The 22,268-nt window shown below is 55.7% G+C and overlaps 13 protein-coding genes across 13 annotated transcripts; 9 read left to right on the top strand and 4 right to left on the bottom strand.

Moving 5' to 3' along the window:
* Positions 1-381: 381 nt before the first annotated feature.
* BKA78DRAFT_310438 (uncharacterized protein) lies at positions 382-924 on the top strand. Its single transcript, XM_066888122.1, has one exon. It carries the CDS (start codon positions 472-474, stop codon positions 895-897), a length of 426 nt encoding a protein of 141 aa, XP_066747190.1. The 5' UTR covers positions 382-471; the 3' UTR covers positions 898-924.
* A 522-nt stretch (positions 925-1,446) lies between these two features.
* Positions 1,447-2,797, bottom strand: BKA78DRAFT_248355 (uncharacterized protein; the record flags this gene model as incomplete). Its single annotated transcript, XM_066884383.1, has 2 exons — positions 1,447-2,525; positions 2,575-2,797. 2 exons carry the CDS (start codon positions 2,795-2,797, stop codon positions 1,447-1,449), a joined length of 1,302 nt encoding a protein of 433 aa, XP_066747189.1.
* A 357-nt stretch (positions 2,798-3,154) lies between these two features.
* On the bottom strand, positions 3,155-4,381 carry BKA78DRAFT_310433 (Translin). The gene is made up of 3 exons (XM_066888121.1): positions 3,997-4,381; positions 3,931-3,948; positions 3,155-3,881 (listed from the first exon to the last, which is right to left on the bottom strand). Exons 1-3 carry the CDS (start codon positions 4,161-4,163, stop codon positions 3,245-3,247), a joined length of 822 nt encoding a protein of 273 aa, XP_066747188.1. The 5' UTR covers positions 4,164-4,381; the 3' UTR covers positions 3,155-3,244.
* Positions 4,378-5,940, top strand: BKA78DRAFT_310431 (GPI mannosyltransferase-like protein 1). The gene is made up of 4 exons (XM_066888120.1): positions 4,378-5,088; positions 5,134-5,404; positions 5,456-5,563; positions 5,611-5,940. Exons 1-4 carry the CDS (start codon positions 4,382-4,384, stop codon positions 5,791-5,793), a joined length of 1,269 nt encoding a protein of 422 aa, XP_066747187.1. The 5' UTR covers positions 4,378-4,381; the 3' UTR covers positions 5,794-5,940.
* A 1,551-nt stretch (positions 5,941-7,491) lies between these two features.
* BKA78DRAFT_351511 (uncharacterized protein) lies at positions 7,492-9,231 on the top strand (the record flags this gene model as incomplete). The annotated part of the gene is made up of 2 exons (XM_066891191.1): positions 7,492-8,478; positions 8,980-9,231. 2 exons carry the CDS (start codon positions 7,492-7,494, stop codon positions 9,229-9,231), a joined length of 1,239 nt encoding a protein of 412 aa, XP_066747186.1.
* Positions 9,232-9,759: 528 nt separating this feature from the next.
* On the top strand, positions 9,760-12,179 carry BKA78DRAFT_248497 (OPT oligopeptide transporter protein-domain-containing protein; the record flags this gene model as incomplete). Its single annotated transcript, XM_066884400.1, has 3 exons — positions 9,760-10,029; positions 10,075-11,476; positions 11,524-12,179. 3 exons carry the CDS (start codon positions 9,760-9,762, stop codon positions 12,177-12,179), a joined length of 2,328 nt encoding a protein of 775 aa, XP_066747185.1.
* Positions 12,180-13,049: 870 nt separating this feature from the next.
* BKA78DRAFT_310424 (uncharacterized protein) lies at positions 13,050-13,882 on the bottom strand. Its single transcript, XM_066888119.1, has one exon. The coding sequence runs from the start codon at positions 13,632-13,634 to the stop codon at positions 13,332-13,334; it is 303 nt and encodes a 100-aa protein (XP_066747184.1). The 5' UTR covers positions 13,635-13,882; the 3' UTR covers positions 13,050-13,331.
* Positions 13,883-13,904: 22 nt separating this feature from the next.
* On the top strand, positions 13,905-15,924 carry BKA78DRAFT_342461 (uncharacterized protein; the record flags this gene model as incomplete). Its single annotated transcript, XM_066890388.1, has 1 exon — positions 13,905-15,924. The coding sequence occupies one exon, from the start codon at positions 13,905-13,907 to the stop codon at positions 15,804-15,806; it is 1,902 nt and encodes a 633-aa protein (XP_066747183.1). The 3' UTR covers positions 15,807-15,924.
* A 2-nt stretch (positions 15,925-15,926) lies between these two features.
* Positions 15,927-16,798, top strand: BKA78DRAFT_367704 (uncharacterized protein). The gene has a single exon (XM_066892612.1). It carries the CDS (start codon positions 15,948-15,950, stop codon positions 16,455-16,457), a length of 510 nt encoding a protein of 169 aa, XP_066747182.1. The 5' UTR covers positions 15,927-15,947; the 3' UTR covers positions 16,458-16,798.
* Positions 16,799-16,994: 196 nt separating this feature from the next.
* On the top strand, positions 16,995-18,019 carry BKA78DRAFT_310422 (uncharacterized protein). The gene has a single exon (XM_066888118.1). The coding sequence runs from the start codon at positions 17,053-17,055 to the stop codon at positions 17,797-17,799; it is 747 nt and encodes a 248-aa protein (XP_066747181.1). The 5' UTR covers positions 16,995-17,052; the 3' UTR covers positions 17,800-18,019.
* Positions 18,020-18,205: 186 nt separating this feature from the next.
* BKA78DRAFT_294209 (uncharacterized protein) lies at positions 18,206-19,012 on the top strand (the record flags this gene model as incomplete). Its single annotated transcript, XM_066886308.1, has 1 exon — positions 18,206-19,012. One exon carries the CDS (start codon positions 18,206-18,208, stop codon positions 19,010-19,012), a length of 807 nt encoding a protein of 268 aa, XP_066747180.1.
* Positions 19,013-19,315: 303 nt separating this feature from the next.
* BKA78DRAFT_280418 (O-methyltransferase-like protein family 3) lies at positions 19,316-20,049 on the top strand (the record flags this gene model as incomplete). The annotated part of the gene is made up of 1 exon (XM_066885609.1): positions 19,316-20,049. One exon carries the CDS (start codon positions 19,316-19,318, stop codon positions 20,042-20,044), a length of 729 nt encoding a protein of 242 aa, XP_066747179.1. The 3' UTR covers positions 20,045-20,049.
* Positions 20,050-20,147: 98 nt separating this feature from the next.
* BKA78DRAFT_342456 (uncharacterized protein) lies at positions 20,148-21,724 on the bottom strand. The gene is made up of 2 exons (XM_066890387.1): positions 20,730-21,724; positions 20,148-20,680 (listed from the first exon to the last, which is right to left on the bottom strand). Exons 1-2 carry the CDS (start codon positions 21,423-21,425, stop codon positions 20,426-20,428), a joined length of 951 nt encoding a protein of 316 aa, XP_066747178.1. The 5' UTR covers positions 21,426-21,724; the 3' UTR covers positions 20,148-20,425.
* Positions 21,725-22,268: the final 544 nt, after the last annotated feature.

Below are 22,268 nucleotides of genomic sequence, written 5' to 3'. Positions count from 1 at the left end.
ATCTCCCACCACTGCAACACTCCCAGGTCCACCATCCACATCACGTCCATCTCCAACAATTGCTCCTCCGCATCCGTCCAAATGGCATCCACCAGCAACCTACCATCAAGCACCCCACTAATCCTCATAACGGGCGCCAGCGCCGGGCTTGGGCTATCCTTCTTCACGCACTACTCGCACGACCCGGCCGTCACGGTGCTCGGCATCGACAAGCAAGCGCTGGGCGCCTCGCAACGCGCGCGCATCGGGCCGTCGGGCCACTTTGCACAGCTGGACGTGACGGCGGCCGCGGATGAGGTCGAGCGGTGGGTTCGCGAATGGACGTGGACCAGCAGCACCGTAGAAGGTCGCCCGAAGCCGATGCCGAGGCCGATGCCGCTGGTGGTGCACAGCGCGGGGGTGCGCGGGCTGGTCCCACGCGTCGAGAGCGCTTTGCCAGACGACGTCAGCGCGGCCGAGACGCTAGAGGTGATGGACGCGGCGACGATGGCGCGCGCGTACGAGGTCAACGTGGTGGGCGCGTTCCAGATGGTGAGAGCGGTGCTGCCGAATCTGAGGGCGGCGGCCGAGGCGCAGATGAAGCCCAAGGTCGTCGTGCTGTCGTCGCGCATGGGGAGCATCTCGGCCAATGTGGGGGGCGGCGCGTATGCGTACCGGGCGAGCAAGGCGGCGCTGAATGCGGTGGTCAAGAGCTTCAGCGTTGATGTGCCTGAAGTCTGCTTTGCGCTGATGCATCCCGGGCGCGTCGAGACGTCGCTGGTCAAGACGCACGAGGAGGGTGCCATGACTTGCGATGAGAGCTTGAATGACATGTTGCCCGTGATTCAGCGACTGGGAGAGGGACACTTGAAGAGCGGCTGCTTTGTTGACAGATTCGGCGAAAAGATTGGTTGGTAGAAAACTGCACGGCCCATTGATAGATGTAGATGTGGAAAATCAATCTGCATTTTCTGCTACTTTAGCCAATTTGAGATGCAGAAAGCAAAACTAGACTCGACCATTGCAGTAAGGAGTGAAGAGAGGTCGGTGAGCGCAAATCCAATAAACGACTGCAGAAATCAGAAAAAGACACTTCTCCCCTCGCACTTCTCCATCCATCCACCCCCTACCTTGTGAAAGCACGCGTTGTTGCCGCATTTGATGAACATGTTGCGAAAACCGCCACTGTGCGCAGCCGTCTTCAAAATTTCGCCTGGTGCCAGCGTTTGGCCCGTTGTGTCATGATGCAGAGGCCGTCGCGGCTTGCATCCTGCAAGTCAGACTCGATGAGGCTCAAGCAGTCCACGACCATTGACAGCCGTTCGATGCACGCAATCAGCACCCTGGAAGACGGTCTTTGCCTTGTCGACCTGGTTGGACGACGTTGCTAGGTGCCAAGGACCCGTAGATGAGAGAAGAGAGAAGAACCGCGAGCGCTGTAAAGCTTCAGCGCTCCTCTCGTATCCCTTACGCGGGTTCCCAGAGCTTGCGTCGTCCACCTCGGAGGGAGCGAGTCACGGGCGGAGGCCTCGTGAAAGAGTCTGGGTCGATTGGACCACCTGGGTCGGCTGCCTTTGGAGCTGGGGCAGGGTGACGAGGTCCACGCGTGTTTGGAGTCGCATTGGCGAATCCGGCGCGACCACCGCGGTTGCCACCACGACCTCGTCCACGAGAAGCATTGGAGTGGGTGGGATTGGGTCCGGCGGGCACGACATGCTGGGAGCGGCCAAATTCGTTTGGGTCAAAGACTGGCTGAGTTCCAGACTTGGGGCGCGAGGGCAGTTCGCGCTTGAAGACAACTTCGTCTTCCTCGTCAGAGGCCTCGGACTCTGGCACAGCCTCTTGAGTTTCCGGCTCTTGAACCTCTTTGGCCTCCCTTTTGAGATAGGCTTGGCGGTTCCTAAAGTCCCGCTCTTCTCGGCCAATAATGTCGCGCATCTGCTCCAAGCGCTTGGCGCGCACGCTGAACCGCTGCGCAATCGCCTGCTTCTTGGGGTCGTTGGTGAGCAAGATGAAGGACTCGGGGCCAATCTCTGGGTTTTGCTCGTGGTGGATCCTCCAAATGACGTGGTTGAAAAACGGCTGCAGGTGTTGGGGCACAAAGGACTTTGGTTTTTGCTCTTTTTTCCTGCCGTTGCGCTTGTTCCCGTTGGGCTTCTTTTCTTTGAAAGGAGTCGAGTTGAGCAAGTCGGGACTGGTGGACGAGTAGGCGGAGCGCGGCGACTCGGAGGCCTTGGACTCGACTTCGACGGAGCTTTCAGAGGCCTTGTCGGTGCTGCTCTGGGAGTGAAACGAGTTTTGAAGCTCGTCGGCAGTGTGGTCTGCCTCGTCCGTGTACTCGGTCATTGAGAGCAAAGTCTCGGGAAGCAGGTAGGATTCGACTTCGGCCCACGTTTTGTATAGTTCGTCGCCGCCCTGGAGTTGGACGAGGCCGGCGGCCTGGACCTCGTTGAGCGAGGTGACGTCGTCGAGCCACTGCAGGGCTTCGGTGGCATCTTGGGCGGGTTTTCCGCCAGCGCGGCGCATGCGATCCATTTGCTCGAGGGCTGGCGAGTGTGTAAGCGGTGCCATGTCACACGCGGAGGGGACACATACTGTAGAGCGGGACAAAAAGGCGCATTGCGCCGTTGTTGATCCACTTGCGGATTCCATCGCGGGTGCTCTTCTTGACGCCGGCGAGGAAGGCAGAGTCGTCGACTATGCAGTTGAATATCTTGCGGACAGGTGTGTCGGATTTCTGAGGGCGGCCATGGCCGTGGCGTGGCGGAGCCTGAGGGTGAGCCGGGGCCTGAGGCCGGGGCGGCGCACCGGCGCGCATCGTGGGAGAGAAGGTTCTGGGAGCAGGTCAGCATGGCGAGAGTGTGCAGAGGGTCGAGGTGGTCATGAGTACTGTGCGAGGTTGGGTTGGAGTTGTTGCTTGGTGCGTCAGGTCGGGTGAGGGAGCATAGCCGTGGGCGATGCTGCAAGGGCCTTCAAGGCGAGGTGGATCGGCTCATGGGGAGGCCGAGGGTCAGAGCGAGCGCATTGTACATTTATGAATGTCTGGAGGTTGTTGGGGATAACGTTGGTGACGGGCGATGGGCATGGCAGTCGAAGTGTGGTCCAGGACCGGGCAGGACGACGTAGACGGAACGGGCGGTCGTCTGCGGAGGTTGGACGATGCTTTAAAGCGTGATGTGCGCCGCGCCGGCCACCACCACTGGACACCGTCTCACCATGCCATTTTGAGCGACTACATCTTTTTTGCTGACGTTATTCTGCTATCCTAGTACCCCTCAACCTCGCCTTGGCCCTTTGCGGCCCCAAGGTCCGGCATCCATCCCTTTGGCCGCTCGCGACCACGAATCATGAGCCCATACAGTGCATTCTCAACCTTTTCCACGCACGTCCGCATCACGCCCATTTTCTTGTCCACGTCGTCCGAAAACTTCCGCTCCTTGACATCCAGCGACTCGAGCAGCGCCCGCAGATCGCGCATGTCATCCAGGACGCTCCGCTGCGCCATGGCATCCTCATTCTGACCCCGCGCTTGTCCTCCTGGCAATGCGCCGCTCGTCGCCATGGTTGTGATGGAAAACCGCATGAGCTCGCCAATCATGTCAAACACGCCCAGTATGTAGTCCTCGGGCGTGAGCAGAAGAGGTCCGCCCTCGCCGCCGAGCTCCGCCAACCGTCTGCACGACTCTTCGTATGATATCAGGCTCTGCGTCTCGAGGTAGTGTTGGAAGCTGAGCGACTCCATGAACTCTTGATGTCCTCCGGTGATGTTGCGCGCATAGCGGAAGGCGTTGAGACCCTGCAGATCCTTTGAGATGCCGGCGTATGTCTTGGTAATGGTTTCCCAGTAGGGCGCATTTGCTTTCGTGACGTGAGGAGGGAGCGGCTGGCCGAGTTTGCGAACTCTGGAGAGTTGTCAATAGTGGAGGGTGGAATCATGGCAGCTTGCCGTACCTCTGCAGAGAAAAGATGCTGCACACGATTAGCAAGACGTCGGCGCAACCCAGACAGAGCCCTCACATCTTCTTGCTGGCGGCGGTAATGTCGCGCGAGGCCTTGATGACGCGCTCGCGCCGGTCGTGATGCTCGTCGAGCTCGGCGCGGAAAACCTCGAACATGGGCAGGAAGGGCGAGGGTTGCTTGGTGGAGTCGTCCATGGCTTCGGTGTAGGAACGTTTCTGGCCCATGAGGGTGGAGGAGAGAGAGAGAGCGCGTCTTTAATAGTGTGAGAGGGAGTGTATGTGGTGGTGTTTCCTCCATGTGCTTGCCCGATTGACGCAAAGCTCCCGGTCGACGCGCTCGCGGCAGTTTTTGCCGTCTGCCCATCGGCACCACCTGCCAACCCCCGAGCGCCTAATCCGTCCACCTCGACAGCTGCAGACCTACACCAAACCAAAACATCGCCATGTCTCAATTGATGGGTCGCCCCCGACTCGTCTTTGCTGCTGCCATTCTCCTACGCGCCGTGCTCCTGGTCTACGGTCTCTTCCAAGATGCCTACTCTCCCATGAAGTACACCGACATTGACTACTTTGTCTTTACCGATGCAACTCGTTTCGTCGCCCAAGGAACCTCACCCTACAGAAGAGACACGTACCGATACACACCATTGCTTGCATGGCTCATCTACCCTACCGCTTGGCCGGGATGGTTCTCCTTTGGCAAAGCTCTGTTTGCTTTCGGCGACATCATTGCCGGCTGGCTGATTTTCCAAACGCTCCGGTCAAATTCCAACATGTCGACTGAGAGAGCCCTCAAGTTTGCCAGTATTTGGCTCCTGAACCCAATGGTTGCCCAGATCAGCACGCGGGGCAGCTCCGAAGGTCTGCTTGGTGTCATTGTCACGGCTTTGCTTTGGGCCGTCACGCAAAAACGAATCGTGCTTGCTGGCTTGCTCTTGGGTTTTGCAGTCCACTTCAAGATTTATCCGTTTATATATGCTGCTTCCATTGTGTGGTGGCTAGACCAAGAAAATGTAGCGCCTCATGCACAGACTCAAAAGTCCGAGTCTATCAGCCAGAAAGTAGCAGCATTCCTGAACAGCGCTCGCCTCATTTTGGCGGTTGTGAGTCTGGCGACGTTTCTGACTTTGAACGTCGTCATGTATCTCGCGTAAGTCTTTTTGTCGATGCTTCAAACAGCTCCTGACCGAAACAGATATGGCTGGCCATTTCTCGAGCACACCTACTTCTACCATCTCATCAGACTTGATCACCGCCACAACTTTTCCCCATACAACATCCTGCTGTACTTGAACTCGTCGCCAGCCGGAAGCTCCGCTCTCAAGCTCGAGTCATTTGCCTTTGTCCCTCAAATCTTGTTCAGCACCATCGCGATACCCATGGCCTTGGCCAAAAAAGACCTCGCCTCGACCATGCTCGCGCAGACTTTTGCGTTCGTGACCTTCAACAAAGTTTGCACAAGCCAGGTCGGTCTTTCTCCTTTTCGATTCGCGAGCCAGTCGCTGACACACGTCCAGTACTTCTTGTGGTACATTGTCTTCCTGCCATTCTATCTTCCCGATTCCTCGCTCCTCAAAAAGCCGGCAAAAGGCATCACTGCCCTTCTTCTCTGGGTCTTCGGCCAGGTAAGCTCGCCACCATTGTACCTATGACCACGCATTGACCTCTTCAGGCACTTTGGCTCCAACAGGGCTACGAGCTTGAATTCCTCGGCCGTTCCACTTTTGGCAGCGGCCTCTGGTTTTCGAGCATCATCTTTTTCCTCATCAACACCTGGATCCTTGGCGTCATTATTTCTGACGTGGGCAAGGCCAAGTCTGGGCTTGGTGGCATTGCTGCGAAGAAGAGTGCTTGATGTCAAGAATTGATCTGTTACCTGGTCGACCCACATCCTCTGGCCCATCGTTTCTCGACGACATGTGTCGCTCAAGCTCCCTAGTGACACTCCATTGTATGTGTTGTGGTGCAGCTGACCTTGCACAGAAACCTTTTGCGTCTTGCCGCCTCCTCAGTACCAAATCCTATCTTCGGTGTGCTTTGGTATCAATCCAAAAATTCTGCACGTCTCCCTGACCGTGGTACGGGACAGCCAACCCAGGCAGCAAGTCTCCTGTCTTGCGTCGAATGCGCGGCACTGAGCAGACCCTCTCCGCCAGCGCCCCAACGAACCCGCCCTGTCATCCTTAAGGACTAGGAGCATTTATTCTGCCCTCGTTTCTTTTCTTGCCTTTCTTCTCGCACTCTTTCGGACGACTTGACTGGAAACCGAGCAACTGCCTCGCCCTCGCCATGTCCGCCCAATCAACCCATATCCCCGAACTCGGCATCTCGCGCTTCCAGTCGCGCCAAGTTCAGAGGTCTGTCCACTCGACACGGCGACGGCTCATCCCTATCAAATATAGCTGCCACCGGCGGTCATCCCAATTAATTCCTACCAAAGACTCGTCGCGTTGAAAACCTTTGCTGACGCATCCACACAGGTCCTAAGAGAGGTCCTGGCTGACAATGTCAGGATCGTCTTCCTAGTCGACGTGATCGAAACCAAGGACTTTGAGATTTTTCTCGACCAATGCGTCCTCACTACTACGACCGACACGTTTCTTACGGTTCAGGAGGTTCCTGTCTAGCTCACACACGACGACTTATTCGTCAACAACATGATGGCGCCCCGAGTGCGTCATTTTGGTCGCCCTCGACGACGCTTCTCTGTCTTGCACGGCGACGGAGGCGCCGTGAGGAGGAAGGAAGGCGCTGTGTTGGTTGTTGCTGCACCACCGATCCGATCCCTCGTCCTGTGCAGAATCGAATTGTGGAGTTGTTGTTTTGATGCTTCGTCGATGGTGCCATCGTTGGGAGCGAGCAGCTCTAATCTATTGTTTTTACCTCTTCTCGCAGCGAAGACTGCCCAAGCCGCTTCTTGATCGCAAGCTTTAGTGGGTATGTATAATCGAAGCTCTACGAAATGCTTTCTCGAAGTTCATGCAGCTGCCTTTTACGTTGCATCAAACCGGTGATGCAATATTTTTGGCTGCACTCTCTGCACAGTTGAAGTTTGGTTGGTTCCAGAAAGCATTTTGGAAACATGGAAATGTTGTGCTGTCAAGGGCGGCCTTTCATCCGCAAAAGCCAGTAGCTGGTGAGTCTTCTCCAAAGGAAAAGTTGGTTGAGTGGTACGAAAGGTGCGCATCCCTTGGACGAAATTGTCAATAATAGGTTGACTTGATCCAGGAAACAAGGCACCGGTATACAGTTACTCTTGGCTGACGCTTTCTCTTTTAGGCATTTGCGGCTTCAGGAGTACTTGCAGCAGTGCCTCAACATCAAGTCTGGGGAGCACAACTGCGGCCGTTGCAGCCTTGACGCGTAACTCCTTTCCCCAACAAGCCCGGCCTACAGTATATTTACCTCTCCGCCCCGAGTGGTGTTTCTTCTTCATCCAACTACTACAACTGCCATTGCCCCCCTCTCTCCTTCAGCATTTCAAAGCTCTCCGCACAGCATCTTGTACCAAAAATTTCCTTCGTTTCTTCAACGACCTCCTTCAAAAAGCATCATGGCCACCACAAAGTCTCCCAACTCGATCTCGCTCCTCGGAGACATGCCCCTCTCCATCTTCCACATGGAGCTCACGCCGCATCTCGCCGACTCATCCAAGGTGGCCCTGTCTCTGGCCTGCCGAGCCTTCCACCAACACCTCGGCCACACGACCCTGTCCTTCGCGGACCACGTGGAGCGGCGGCAATTCCTGCAGACAATGCTGCGCGCCTACCCGGAGCTGATGATCTGCCACGACTGCGGGCGCTTCCACTCCAAAGCGACGACGCTGGAGCGCCGCAACGCCGACGAGGAGTGGCTGGAGCTGGTCGACCCCTGCCGCGAGAACATGCGCTTCCGCAACTACGGGCCCTCGGTCGAGTTCTTCCACGTCCAGCTCGTCATGGACCGCCACTTCTTCTCGCCCGCCCACGGCATTCCACTGAGCGCGCTGCGTCTGCCGCGCGGCTCCAGCCTCCGCGAGCCCGTCTCCCCCGCCGACAACTTCTTCAACGTGGCCATTGCGCCGCGCATCGTGGGCGGCGAGCTGGTCATCAAGGCGCGCTTCTCCATCTGGCGCGAAGACAACGACACCGGCGCGCTGTTTGGCGCCGCGATGAAGGAGCTGGAGCGCGACGTGTGCCCGCACCTCTCGTTCGACGCGCACTCGCCGCTGCGCCACTGCCCCAGCGAGCCGCCCTACATCGAGCCCATCACGCTGCAGCGCCAGCTCCCCGAGCTGCGCGGCTTCGACTTTGCGGCTCCCCGCGCTCCCTTGCTGGTCCTGGGCCCCGTCCGCGGCTGCGAATACTGCTGCACCGATTACCAGACGACGATTATCCGCAAGGGGCGTGGGGGAGGCGCCGGCTGGCAGGTTGAGGTCGTCGCCTGGCAGTGCTTTGGCGCTGGTCGCTCGCCCGAGGATCCAAAGTGGATGGCGTTGGCCGAGGAGTGGTGGTTTGAGTCGGCCAGGCCGGCCGAAGTGGTGCTGCATGAGGCGGGCAGCGTGAGGAGGGCGTATGAGGAGTGTGTTGCGGAGGAAGGGGATGGGAATGAGGGGGAAAGTGTCGGTGATGTTTTGGATGACGGGATGTTGGGGTTGTAGTTTTGTGCTTGTCTTTTTCTTTCTCCTGTGTTGGTTTTCATTGTATAAGGCGTTGGAAATGTGGATGGAATAAGAATCGTTTGTTGTTGAATCACGGGGATACCGCATAAAGGTCTTGTGGATAAGTCTTTAAAGCTGTGAAGTAACAGCTCGAGTTATTCAGTTCGGGTTTTTAGTAATACAATGCTGGGCTTCTATAAAGATTCTGCGGTAGCGCAAGAAACTCAACCTGCAATGGGCAGTTGGAAGTGTTGAGGGAGATGTAAAGTAATCGAGATGATTTTGTTGCGGAGTGTTGCGTTGCGTCGAGTCGCTTGCAACCCTAATTCGGCCTAGCGCGTGGCGCGCATGCAACCCACGAGGTTTGGCGGGCGGCCCGTCGACTTTTTTAACCCACGACAGTCTTTTGCTTCACGTATCGACTTTTGTGAGGCTGACAGTGCCTACCTCTTCCGGGCCTACCTCTTCCGGGCATCACTCCCCGTGGACTTCAACAAATGTCCGCTGCAACACTCAGCCCGGCGGCTGCAAACGCGCGCGCCCCAACGGGTCAACGCAATACCCGCCGTCGAAGTCATTCACCATCAACACGTTCCGCCAGCTGACCTGAAAGACCAGCTCCGGGGTCTGCATCTACACGCTAAGAAAAAGTAAATCTTTCGCCGACTTCCGACATGAATCTGGGGATATTTCCGACTGCAAGCCAATCTTCCGCTGCGTTCTGCACTCCGACAGCGTTCAGGCCCAGCTCCCCCGATGCGGCAGTTCAGCACCAAGCGCTGTCGGGAGCCTCGACCATCACTAATCTGCAATGTTGCTTGCGACTGTATACCACCACCACTTTCGCCGTACTATCTTGGCGGTGCTGAAGCGTTGCCGCCAACCAAGGAAGTCTCCCGGGGTTGAAGACGTTAGCCGAGTTTATCGTCAACTGACGAACTGAAGGCGTGCGATAGCGAGTTTGTATTGCTATCTCGCGTCATTGGAAGATAAACGGCAGTCCATGTCTCTTCCACTCTCTTGTGCCTGTAGCGGTTGCATGCGGACGAATGTAACGTTTCTTCTTCCACGACCTATAAAATCCATGTCTACACGCGGTCGTGTTGCCGGGCGATAGGTAGGCTGTCGCGAGTGTCGTCTCCTCAGCTTTTGCGCAATATGGCGGCCCGCGATGCAAAAGATATGGCTTCTGAGCGCCCCGACATCAACGCTGACGATGAGAACGCTGTGAAGAAGGCCAGCGCCACAGTCTCCGCTGTGGACAAGGGGAAAGATGGCGAGAGAAGTATTGACGACCCTCACAGCGACAGCGACGTGATAGTCACTGGTGCCGACGCTGCCAGACGGCTGTTGTCTCTGCGCGATGATTTCGACTCGGTCATTACTTTCCGCAGTCTTTTTCTCGCCACTATCCTCTGCGGGTTCCAGGCTGTCATGTATCAGATCTACATGGTGAGTTCTACTACTTGTCATTCGGCTTGGCTGATGCGGATGCAGTTCAAACCAACCAACATCAACATCTCTGGCTTGTTTGTCGTTCTCATTTCTTACTTCCTCGGCAACGCATGGGCTTCGTTCCTACCCCGCGGCGACCATTTCGAGACACGATGGCGAGCGCAAGGCGGCCAGGGCAAACGTCCCCTTTGGCTCCAGGCTCTTTTGTTTCTCAACCCGGGACCTTGGGGTCTGAAGGAGCATGCCATCTGCGCCATCACCGCCACTTCCGCCTCCAACGCAGCCGCCAGTTCTGAAGTCTTTGCTGCGCAGGAACTGTTCTACGACCTCCCCCTGAGCGCTGCCACCGTCATCCTCGCTACCATCTCCATCGGCATGTTTGGCTACGGTCTGGCCGGGCTGATTCGCCCAATTGCTGTCTGGCACGTTGAAGCTGTCTACTGGGCCACACTGCCGACTGTGAAGACGCTCCAGAGTCTGCACTGGGATCACCTGAAGGACTCCAAACCGCTGCGCTACTTCTGGTATGCCTACGGGAGCATGTTTGCCTACGAGTGGCTTCCCGCCTACGTCTGGCCGTGGTTGAACTCGGTGTCCATCCCTTGCCTGGCATCGATGAAGGCCACCGGCCAGACTGGGAAGACGTTGACTCAAGTCTTCGGTGGTGCCAGCAACAACGAAGGTCTCGGCTTGTTCAGCCTGTCGTTTGACTGGCAGTACGTCACTTCCGAATCGACAGCACTGCCGCTCAAGCTGCAAGCCCACCGGGCTGTCGGCTACGTCATCTGCTTTGCTGCAATGGCTGGCATTTACTGGGGCAACGTCTGGGACTCTCTCGATCTCCCCTTTATGTCTACCAGTCTCCGAATGGACAACGGCACAGCGTATCCGACCACTGATGTGTTTGTCGGTGGTGTTCTCGACAAGGATGCGCTCGCCAGATACGGCATCCCCAGACTAGCCGGGACCTTCGCGTACTCAATGCTCATGGCCAACGCAGCCATTGGTGCCCTGATAATGCACTGCATCCTCTTCTGGGGCGGCGACATTGTCAGGCAGTACAAGAGGGCGAGACAGGGCAGCTTCGATGACCCCCACCACGCGCACATGGCCAAACACTACAAGGAGGTCCACTGGACGTGGTATGTCGCCGTGCTCGCAATCAGCTTCATCCTCGGCCTCGCCACCGTACTCAAGGAGAACATTACCCTGCCGGCTTGGGCTTACGTCGTGTCCCTGATTCTGGGAATCATCATCGCACCTTTCAGCACCCTCCTCTTTTCGCGCTTTGGTACCGGCATCGCTACCAACAACTTGTCCAAGATGGTGGCCGGTCTCATCGTCCCCGGCCGCCCTGTCGGCAACATATACTTTGCGGCATGGTCGCACAACGTCATCTCCAACTGCGTCGACCTCTGCAACGACCTGAAGATGGGCGAATACCGTAAGTCGTGCATCACCATCTCACGACGTAGCTGACACGCGCGCCAGTCAAGATCCCTCCTCGCGTCATGTTCCTCACGCAGCTGTACGGGACAATCCTAGGCGGCTTCATCAACTACGCCGTCATGACGTCGATTGTCACGGGCAACAAGGACCTGCTCGCCCACGGCAACGGCGACTCGTCCTGGAGCGGCGCCACCATGCAGTCGTACAACACCAACGCCGCCTCCTGGGCTCTGGCCGAGTATCTCTACCGGGCGGGCACGCGGTACGCGGCCGTTTCGATCGGGCTGGGTATCGGCGCCGCGCTGGTCGTGATCCACCGCCTGCTCTACCACGTAGTCTCCAAGCTCAAGCGCGGCAGCAGTGGCAGCAACAGCAAAAGCCTGTGGCTGCTGGGCGAGCTCAACATGGCGCACCTGATCAACTTTTCTGGCTACATCCCGTACAACGCGAGCCAGACGTGCGTGCTGCTGAGCCAGGTGGCGGCGGGCTTCGCCGTGCAGTTCTACCTGCGCAACTACCGGCCACGCCTCTTCAGCGACTACTCGTACTTGGTGACGGGCGCCTGGGACGGCGCCGTGCTGACGGTGCTGTTCATCTTGTCGTTTGCCGTCCTGGGCGCGGGCGGGCCGTCGGTACCTATGGCGGGTTGGTGGGGCAATAATGTTGGCGGCAATTATGATTTGTGTCCGGATGTCTAGACGTATGTGGCAGCATCTTTTATTGTACGTTTTTGCTCGATCGGAAAGGCATCTTGTCGAAATATGGATGGTAACGGGTGCGTACAGGGGAAGCGGCGAATGATCAACTCCAAGTGCTCTGCATTTCCTCGCGTGCATTTTGGGCAGACCTGGTCCAAATCATTGTTAGCTGCTTGAGCTGTTGCATCTTCCGCAGCGAGTTCAAAAGCCCACATCACAAGATGGACTCACACCGGACGCATATTTACGTACCAAGTCTTGTTCCTGTTCCAGAAGGACGTTCTGTTCGGTAACATTCGTTCTGCAACCACCGTGTCTGCTGCAGTGGCATTCTTTGATGAAGAGATGCAGCGAGCGGGATTCTTTCATCTGGCAAGAATTTCCATCTCACGAAAAGAATGTTGAGCCATTTTGAGAGCAGTCGCCGGGAGCTGAGCGACGACCCGGATGACAATGCAGCACCTACGAGTAAGAAATCGCGTCGAGGGCCATGGCATGAGTAAGATGAGCCACGCATCGTCATACAACAGATCAATCTATTTCGACTGGATGCAGGTGAGGGGGACAGCAGTACAGTAAGAATAGTTACACCAAAGTGGCTGCTTGGGCAACACAAGCGAGTTCTTACGCATTCCCCCACGAGCGTGTCACATCAGCAGCAGCAGCACGAGCTTTCTTCAGCTTTCCGTTCAGCGCACCAGTACGAATCTTCAAACCTTTCTTCCTGTACCGACATGGCTTCATCCTCGAAACCAGCCTCCCAACAGGGACTGTTTGGAAACCTCCCTGCTGAGCTGCAGTTGGACATCTTTGACCTCCTGGACTACGGCTCCGCGATATTCCTGTCCGCAACGAATCAGTTCTGGAGGGCGCGGATCCACCCACTGTCTCTCGTGTCCGACGAGGAGAAGCTGGAGTTTCTCAAGCGCGCAGAGCGCTTCACTCAACACAGGCGGCATCCCAAAGAAAACCAAGGCTACGTCTGCGCCGAATGCTTCCAGATCAAGAAGCGCGCCCACTTCTCCGAGGGCAATCTGTCCGGCAAGCTCTCACTGCCCTCGCCCGACAACAGCGACCTGTACATCCCTCGCAGATTCTGCACTGATTGCGGCCAGCGGCCCAAAATCTTCTCGCATGAGCCGCATGCCCGCCTCATCGACCACGGGTCGCAGTGGTGGCTCTGCAGCGTGTGCCCGGACGGCTCTTTGGGCCTGGCGCAGGCGGAGCTACTGAGGCACTTTGGCTGCGCTGTTTGTCGTCTTTGCGTCCATTTTTTGGAGAGGCCTTCGTCGTGGGCTGCGCCTGCTCCTCCGCAGCCTGCGTGTCCGAGATGCAAGACTGGTCTTGTTGGTGCGATTCGCTCGAATCAGCGACTCGAGTGCCACAGGGAGGAGATTCCGTGGGTGGTTTGATTTCTCGTGGTGTTGAGAATGTCGGTCCTCGTCGCTCCACCATCCTTTGATCGATGGTCTTGAAAAAAGGAAAGAAATGTTTTAAAGGATGAACCCAGCGTCCGTAGTTCTATGTACTGGGATCTCGCGTCTCGCAGAGACGGCAGACAGGACTTTCCCGTCCGTGGTCCTTGCGCAGACGCGTTGAACGAAGCTCAGGTTCCGCTTCAAAACGCGTCCACTCCCCGCATCTTCAAAGACTTCGAAAAGACCTCGCATCTCTCCTACCTGTTCAAGACTCAGACAATCCTCCAAATCACATCAATTGATTACAATGTTTCCTTTTCCGTGGCGAAGCACTTACCTCCAGTACAAGGAAGACACGGACGCGGTTGCTTCGTGGCTGGCCAGGACAGCGCGTCGCTGCGGGTACTCGGGCGACCTCTTGAGCAAGGGGGAAGATGCTGAGAATGAAGAAGGCGACCCTGACACCAAGCCGGCTCACTCACACAAGTCCAAGAGCAAGGGCAAGAAGAAAACGAAAGCGCGCTCTCAGCAACCAAAACCCGTCCAACCTCCAGAACCTCAGACGACCCCATCGGCACCTCGGAAGCCATCTTACCTCATTTCAATCCCGGCTTTCACCATCTTGGCAGAGTTTATTGCGAAGTCAAAGAACCCGGTTGTTCAGGCGCCTACTTCCCTCGTCCACGTGCTTGATCGTGCCATCTCGCTTCGCAAACAATTCTCGAAATCGCTGACCGACAAAGCGACGCCGAAAAATGGCTGGGCCGATAAGTCTCACTCTTACTTTGTCCACGTGCTTGAAGAGGTTAAAAAGATCCTTGGGAACTCCACGCACGTCTCGTCAGGCGCATACTCTGCATCGGATTTGGCCAATTCCTTTGCCGGACTTATGGTCGAAGAGCCCTCACAAGAGTTCCTGAACGCGCCAGCACCGACACCTGACGTTGCCGTCGAGCCAGAGTTCAAGTCTGATCAATTTGAAGATCCCAACGAAGTGTTCCTTGCGTTCAAGTTGTTGATGGAGGATTTCAGCACCATCCGCAATGCCGTGGCCCAAATCTGGGAAGACCACATGGCCGGAAAACACCGATCTGTTGCGGCTGCTTTGGCTACCAACATGGCCATTGATTTTGCGCGCAAGATGGAAGAGGACATGGCAGATTTGGTCGAGAGATTTGGTGGGTTTGATCAGGTCTACCGAGTGTGGTGGTCTGCCATTTGCCAAGATCGAGGGTACAGTGAGAATCACCGCGAAAAAGAAGGGGACGCCTTGAACTTCCGTGCCTACGAAGAAGCCAACACCGCCATGTTACCAGCTCACCTGATGCTCACGAAATTCATTTCGCTGGTCCCTTCCGACCCTAAAAGCAGTCCCGACATTGGCATGCCCGGACCGATCGACTACGCGAGCGATTGGAAGTCGAAAACACCGAGGGAGAAGTACCTACATGACGAAGCGCTGCTTAATCAGGTCCTTGCGTCCTTGGTAAGCGCGATTCGTGTCCCTGGTCATCGAAACAAGGGACTGCCTGGAGAGGATGAGCTGATCCGAGGGCTCAGGGTTGCGATTGAGACTCGTCAAGTGTCCCTTTGGAATGTGCTATCTGTCCAAATCCTCCTTGATATCCACCACTGCCAGCGCCAGGATATTCAACTCCCATGGAAAGAGCTGAATGCCGTCGGCAGCCACCTGAGCAGGACAATCGACATTGTCTCCAAAGAACTGCAGGGATTGCGGCATCCAAACTGGACAGAGTCGAACGACGAGGCTGTGAAAGAGCAGCGAAAGGACATTGAGGATTGGGTCATCAACGATAAGGTCCAAAAATCCATCCTCCGATTCAAACGCCGAGCCCCGGGCAAACACTTTCACTTCAAAAACAACCCGGTGTTCTGCGGCCTCTTTATCTACTCCCTCCAGATGAGATACCATATCATCAGCATTGACTACGCCAACACGTGGAAGGCCGTTTTGAATGCGCGCCACCTCTACAACGCCTTCAGGCAAGAGGACTTGATCAAAAGCAAATGCGCTGATATGGAGGTGTTTCAACTCGTCCAGCCAGATTCGGTTAGTTTTGCAGGCGATGCTCCCAAGAAGAAGGAAGACTACATCAAAAGGTATGCCATTATGAATGGCATGTCCGCGGCGTCCTTCTCCAAAGATGCCCGAGGGCCTCCGAAGCGCTCTGCCGCCGGATGCAGATAGGGGATCAAATACCAGGCCAAGTTTGCGCGCATTTTCAAACACCGCTATTGCGACGGCTCTGGGCGGATCGACTTCACGCCAGCCGAGGTCAAGAAGCTTCTGGAAAAAGTAAACACGTACGAGGAGGAAACCGACGACAAGATGCTGGACGCGGGCTGGGAGCTCCGCAAAAGCATGCGCGGACCCAGCAAAGACGAATCTCGAGAGCGGGCCAAGGTGCTTCGGCGTCTGACCATCCCTCAACTGCTCGACCGGGTGTGCTCCGCGCTAACGGGCGAAACCGTCGGCGCCGAGTTCCTCTTCGACTATTACTATCTGCACTTTGAGAGCTGGCTCATGCTTGAGATTGCTGATGCAGACCCAGACCTTCGCGCGACATATGCGCCCGGTGACATGCGGAAGAAGCACGAGATGCCCGGAGCCGTGGGATATATGCTGGCGGCCCTGGCCAACGACCCTGGCACTCCCTCTTTCGTCGCGACAACGTCTGCTAGTTGGGAAATGGGCGTGATGATGAGTCCGCATTGCGACCAAGTGAAGGGTATGCTCGAGGATCAGTATTACCTCCGCTTTCCCGACCTGGGAGACGTTGGTTCGGGCGGTCACGCCCTCGATTCTTCGAGCGATTTGTTGTGCAAAGTTTTGGGTTGAGAGGCCGTCAGAAACGTCGCGGCGCGGTGGATGCACCGGGTCGTCCCTCCTTGAAGCGCGCTTTTAAACTTATGATTTTCTTGTTCGAGAAAGACCTCGCGCTTGACAGAGCTGTATCAGAGTCTCAGACCCCACATTCGCTATCATCTGGCAGTGTGGCAGTGACGAACGGTTCAAAAGATTACTTCATCACTTGTTGTCTACTTTCAGGGTTTGCTGGTTGAATCCTCTTTCCAGTCTACTGCACACTAGTCTTGGGGTACTGTATTGCCTTCTTAATCATGCTCTTCAACTTGGCGCCGTCAGTGACGTAGTTGACGAGACCTATAGCTGATCCTCAGGGTTTGTCGGATCCCGCAAGATACAAAATGAATTCTTCTGTCATTCCCCAATTTTCGAAGGTACGGGTCGGCATTCAAGGTGGTCTCGCTTGAAGTACACAGCAGTTACACAAGACATCTACTTCAGTAATACAAGCGAGTGCTTAATCGTACCCACCATCACCGTCGCTTTTTGCTTTTTCCCAAAGCCCGTCTCCGAATCACCCACACCATCATTGAAACATCATCTTCCCTCGGCTTTTGAGTCTACAACTATGCCTTCAAAGCGCGCGAACAGGAGGCGAGCTGTAAAAAACAGGGCAACCAAAGATCAAGACAGCAAGAGCGACCAAGCCGTCGGACACCAGGCCACCGAAAGCCACGTCACCGAGACTTATGCACCGAATCAGGGCCTCATCGGCAGGCTTCCTGTCGACCTCCAACTGAAAATCTACCACTCCCTCGACTACCCGTCTGCAATTTTCCTCGCCGCTACGAGTCGCTTCTACCGATCAGTTGTCTATCCTTCGACTCTGATTCCCAGAAACGAGAAGATCCGCTTCATCCAATTGGCAGAAAACTTCCCGCAGCACACATCGGTAGTGGGTGTGCCATGTTTTGGATGCTTTCGCGTCAAGAAGCTCTCGGGATTCTATCACAGTTATGTCACTGGAAAAATGGGAAAGCATTACCCACGGAAAAAGGGACGAGAACCACATCGCAGCTGTCTCGAATGCGGAAAGGTTAGGGAAGTACATGCGCACAATGCTCGGATGGAGAGTGTGTCAGCACATAGGTCGACGATGGAGGGTTCGGAGTACTTCGGGGCGCCCGTTTGGAAATGCTCCATTTGCCGAAAGCTGGGCGGCAGGTTTGCAAATTATGGATGTCCTCGATGTGGCATTTGTGTTCGCGTTCATGCGGGCGGCCCACCAAAAGCCAGTTTACCCTTCTGTCCTCAATGCCGGAAAGGGAGAGTTGTTCGCTCAAAACTGTCAAAACACTACACACGCGTCGATTAGCAACAACACAACGTCCTTGTTTCAGTGTTCTCTGTTTTCAGTTGCTGCAAGACGCGACGGCAAGGCAGGCTCGGAACATTCTGTTGGCGCAGCGGAGTGAATCTATTGCTACTGAACACTAAGCTTCGAGAATCAAAGGCTAGGCTCGGTGCGCAAGTAAGCAACCGCCAAAATACGGATAAGTATCCGGCGTCGTATTTTCCGAGTCCATGGAGGCCCTTCCGGCGTTTGCTAGAAACCTTATTCCATCCACCCCGCTTCTTCCGCCTTGCAGATACAACTCGTTGCAACCAACCATCCGGTTTTGAAACAATCGCCTCGATCCAGAAGCCGTCATTCAAATGCATTGAATCCTTCTTGCAAAGAGTTCTGCTATCGTAAGGCCATCTACACTGTGTCCGCAAATATGGACTCGAAGGTCACTGAGCAAGGCGTCTTTGGCGAACTTCCCGCCGAAGTTAGATTGGAGATCTTTGAGCAACTTGACTACGGCTCCACGCTATTTCTCGCTGCGACGAACTGTTACTACCGGAGCTCTCTCGATCCGTTGTCCCTATCGGATGAGAAAAAAGTAGCGTTTTTGAGGCAAGCCGAATGGTTCCAACAGCATCACGATACCTCTGGTCCAGACGCAGGATTCGCCTGCACCGAGTGCTTCAAGGTCAAAAAGCGTCATCATTTCCACGGGGCGCAAATCACTGGCTGCGGTCGAAAAGTTCCCCCTCATCTCGTCAGCGCCGAGTTTGACAAGAATGGGTACATCCCCCCGACGAGACAATGTGTTGAATGCAGCAAAAAGTTTGACATCTTTTTCCACGGGTTGGAGGCGCGAGTTGTACGACCCCAAGACGGCTCCGCAGCGAAGTGGCTGTGCGGTAAATGCTCAACATCTTTCAAGTCTTCGCACTGGGGCTGTCGGTCCTGCGGCTCCTGCGTACATCTCTTCCGAGACTACCCCCTGTCACATTCACCGCGGTGTCCCATCTGCAAAGAGTGGCTTCTCGAGGGGAGAGTAGTGTCCCTGTTCGAGGAAAGTTCGCATCCGAGTGCGGATTGGCCTTGCGTTGTCAACTTCCATTCTCTGGTGAGCATTGCATCCCGTCCGAGCCTCGGACCTTCGACTGACGTCTACATAAGATTTGGTCCTGGTTCTGATGCTCGGGCTTTGTCGCTTCTTGGTAGTACCTCGAGGGCTCGGGTCCGAAAGCGGTAAGTCCGAGCCGACCAGTTGGTTAAGCCCGCGCGGACCATCCAACGCAATGGCCGACTCCAGGCAACAGAAACACCTGGAGATAGTTTTGAAGAGCATCTTTGAGTTTGGCGACTCTTGTGGCGAGCTCTGATGTCAGGAAAGATGCAATCGCCGAAGTGGAGTCGCTGGAGCAGTCGAACTTATGTCCGACTTGGACCACATAAAAGAGACTTGGACCACAGCTGGAGGGCATGAGTTCCATCAACAACACCATTCACGAAAGAATCATACCTTCTCCTCATTCTCTGAAGCCAATCCTTGAAAATGCCACCAAAGCGCACTCAATTCGGTCCTGGCGAAGGCCTCGACCCAGCCTGGATCAACGTCGACGCCTACACCTTTGGACACCTGCATCCAGACAGCCGCCCCAACAGCGAGGCTTTGAATCAAACCCTCAAGCAATCCGCCAGAGAGGGGCTTCCTCCAATCTACTCTTCGCGTCCGCTGGGCAAGTTCCTTGCGCTGCAATGCCGCGTCGGCAACGTCAAGCATGCGCTCGATGTCGGCACGTTGGGCGGCTACAGCGCCATCTGGATGGCGACCGAGAACCCGAATCTGCATGTCACCAGCCTGGAATTCAACCCCAAGCACGCAGAAGTGGCGCGCAAGAACATCGAGGCCGCCGGCGTGGCGGACCGCGTCGACGTCCGCGTCGGCCCCGCCGTCGACACGCTGCCCATCATTGCGCAAGAAATCGAGGCGGGCAAACTGGACAAGGTCGGATTCACCTTCATCGACGCCGACAAGCTCAACAACTACACGTACGCCGACTGGGCGATCCGCCTGGGCTATCCCGGGGCGACGATTTTGGTCGACAATGTTGTGCACCATGGCGAGATTCTGGACGAGGAGCTGGCGCGCGATTGGGACCATGTGAAGGGTGCGCGTGACGTTATTGAGCGCATTGGTAAAGATGAGCGTGTTGAGGCGGTTGTGTTGCAGGTTGTTGGGGAGAGGAACTACGATGGTTTTTTGATGGCAGTCGTCAAATGAGGACTAGCGTCGACTGCATTGACTGACGACGACTGAATTTGTGCTACGAATTAGCGGAAAACACTCCTTTTCGAGGTAATTTGAAAATTGAAACTAACTTGTCCACTTTGTCATGTCAACGATGAAGACTACAAGAGATGTGCAAATTCTGTATCCGGATGCTCCAGATAGCAAGGCGAGGCTTCTACAACGGTCGATGCAGTCACTGACCAACGCCTGTACCTACTGCAACGGAACGAGAAGGAAATCAAGCTTGTTCGCGTACCGTGGTTGAGATACAAATTGCTTCTTCCCTTTCACCGATGGACCCTTTGATTGCACCTTGAACCATGGCGCGCCTCTCCCCAACAGATCACGAGAAAGAATAAAAAGAGAGCACCCCTATGGCTCTTCATCTCCATCCCTCCTCACACCGAGATCATAGCAGTTCTCCGTTCCCGCAAAACAACTCACCAAAATGGCTGCTGTGAAAATCACGTTCCCAGCCTTCCACTGCACGATGGACCGCTGCGAGTTCAGCGTCCAAGCATGCGACGCAGCGGGGGCTTGCAAGAGCGACCGATTCACCACCTTATGGGGTGGATCCAACGTGGCACCAGCTGAAAATGCGGCGGCTCCCACGAGCCCTTTTTGGTTCTACCTCTGGTAAGCTCTCGCGCACAACTCCATTGGCCTATCAACTGACCATGTAAGCCTCATGATCTCCGTGATCATCGGCCTTTCCGTCATCAAGGCCCACATCAAGGCGATGTACCGCGTCGCCAGGTTTCTGGAGCCCCATGCCGAGACACGCGAATACTTGTGGCCCCTCTACACGCCTTGGGTGCTCCCTTTTGCCATCTTGGCGGCTGTGGTTGGCCTCATGGTCGTCATTCCCTTGGCGACGATTGAGGAGGCCGCAGGTCTGCGCCCATACGTTGACGTGGTCTTTGACGAAGTCTCGGGCCTCATCATGGGCGTCTTTAACGTCTGGTATGAGTGCTTCCCACCAGGCACATGCAGCTCTTGCCGCTTGGCCGGAACGGCAGTGGCTGGTGCTCTCTCCATCTTTATTTCCTTCTGCATGTCGACATTTGTCCGCTACGTGGGCGGATTCCTGGGGGATTGGTGCCCCTTCCTCAACGGTGCCTTGGCAAAGCTCTTTCGATACACCGACAGGTACGTCATCATGGCAGTCGCGATCACGGTTGTGCTGCTCTTGCTCCATCATGGGGAGGATTTCAACGAGAGCGGAAAACCATGCCGATTTTGTCTGGACAACCCACAAGTAGCACAGGGCGAACAACGGGAGAATGATCTGGGAAACGGTCAGGAAAGCGGCAAGGACAACGACCAGGACAACGACCAGGAAGACAGCCAGGATGCTGGTCAAGACGCCCATTCAGATGGCGAATGGGTAGAGATAGAGGTGCCTGCAACCGCCTAGCCGGCGCGCAGACTCGGTCCCCTGTGATCAAAGCCGAGGAGCAAGTCAAAAGGTGGAGGCGAGATCGAGGAGACGTTCAAATTGCAAGGACGTCTGGATACCGGAGTTTGCGCTTGCTTTCCTTCCCGTCTTGATTTTTTTCTTGTTTAGGTTTTTGGGTGCTCCAATTTAGCTCCCAAACCTCGCGAGACAAGGTTGTAGAATTGAGTTGAAGAGACAGTTCTCCAAAAGCAGCCTGCGCAGTTCAACGGGTTCGCGACTTCAACGAAAAGAAAGCACAAGACGACGAAACAAACCTGTCCACTCCCACAGAGCAGTCACTCACGAGCGACACGACGACGCCCGCAAGTCCGTGAGTTCTCGACCCGGTGCTGGAAGAAGGAGAAAAGGACCTTGGGCGCACTCCTCTCACCGACCAGACGCAAGTGTTTCTTTTTTCCCACTGCTACCCCGCCCGGAGAGCACCCGTCTAGTCTGTTTCAAATGTCTGTGACGAGGGGCGGACCCGTCGAAGCGGTTGACCAGTAGTAGCAGGAGTTTTGGGGGGGAGTCATGTCGTCGTATGTTTGTGTGTCGGACCGACTCTGGTGATATGTACGTGTGTGATATGACAACCGTTCGACGAATAGTGCTATCAGTTGCAGTCTGCCCAAACAGACGGACGTGGGTGACGTGGAGCCAAAAAACGACTGCGCAACCACCACCACAAAAGCATAATTGATTATTTGTCTCACAAAGAAGAAAAGAGGAGAGCAACGGTCGACGGGGTGCCATCTTTTCTTCCGTGGCGGCAAGACC

Source organism: Phyllosticta capitalensis (assembly GCF_038381095.1).
Source record: "Phyllosticta capitalensis strain CBS 128856 chromosome Unknown BKA78scaffold_3, whole genome shotgun sequence".
NCBI classification, from domain to species: Eukaryota; Fungi; Ascomycota; class Dothideomycetes; order Botryosphaeriales; family Phyllostictaceae; genus Phyllosticta; species Phyllosticta capitalensis.
The sequence above is the reverse complement of the archived record's forward strand: the minus strand, read 5'-3'. Positions and strand labels throughout refer to the sequence as shown.

Excerpts from the sequence above, each read along its gene's own strand:
- BKA78DRAFT_310438 (XM_066888122.1), top strand. The coding sequence starts at position 472 with ATGGACGCGGCGACGATGGCGCGCGCGTACGAGGTCAACGTGGTGGGC.
- BKA78DRAFT_310433 (XM_066888121.1), bottom strand. The coding sequence starts at position 4,163 with ATGGGCCAGAAACGTTCCTACACCGAAGCCATGGACGACTCCACCAAG.
- BKA78DRAFT_310424 (XM_066888119.1), bottom strand. The coding sequence starts at position 13,634 with ATGGTGGAGCGACGAGGACCGACATTCTCAACACCACGAGAAATCAAA.
- BKA78DRAFT_367704 (XM_066892612.1), top strand. The coding sequence starts at position 15,948 with ATGCTGGACGCGGGCTGGGAGCTCCGCAAAAGCATGCGCGGACCCAGC.
- BKA78DRAFT_342456 (XM_066890387.1), bottom strand. The coding sequence starts at position 21,425 with ATGGGCGTCTTGACCAGCATCCTGGCTGTCTTCCTGGTCGTTGTCCTG. Across the intron at positions 20,681-20,729 it reads GAGATCATGAGGCTTACATG|AACCAAAAAGGGCTCGTGGG; the intron begins GTCAGTTGATAG and ends TACCAGAGGTAG.
- BKA78DRAFT_310422 (XM_066888118.1), top strand. The coding sequence starts at position 17,053 with ATGCCTTCAAAGCGCGCGAACAGGAGGCGAGCTGTAAAAAACAGGGCA.
- BKA78DRAFT_310431 (XM_066888120.1), top strand. The coding sequence starts at position 4,382 with ATGTCTCAATTGATGGGTCGCCCCCGACTCGTCTTTGCTGCTGCCATT. Across the intron at positions 5,405-5,455 it reads ACAAAGTTTGCACAAGCCAG|TACTTCTTGTGGTACATTGT; the intron begins GTCGGTCTTTCT and ends ACACACGTCCAG. Across the intron at positions 5,564-5,610 it reads TTCTCTGGGTCTTCGGCCAG|GCACTTTGGCTCCAACAGGG; the intron begins GTAAGCTCGCCA and ends TGACCTCTTCAG.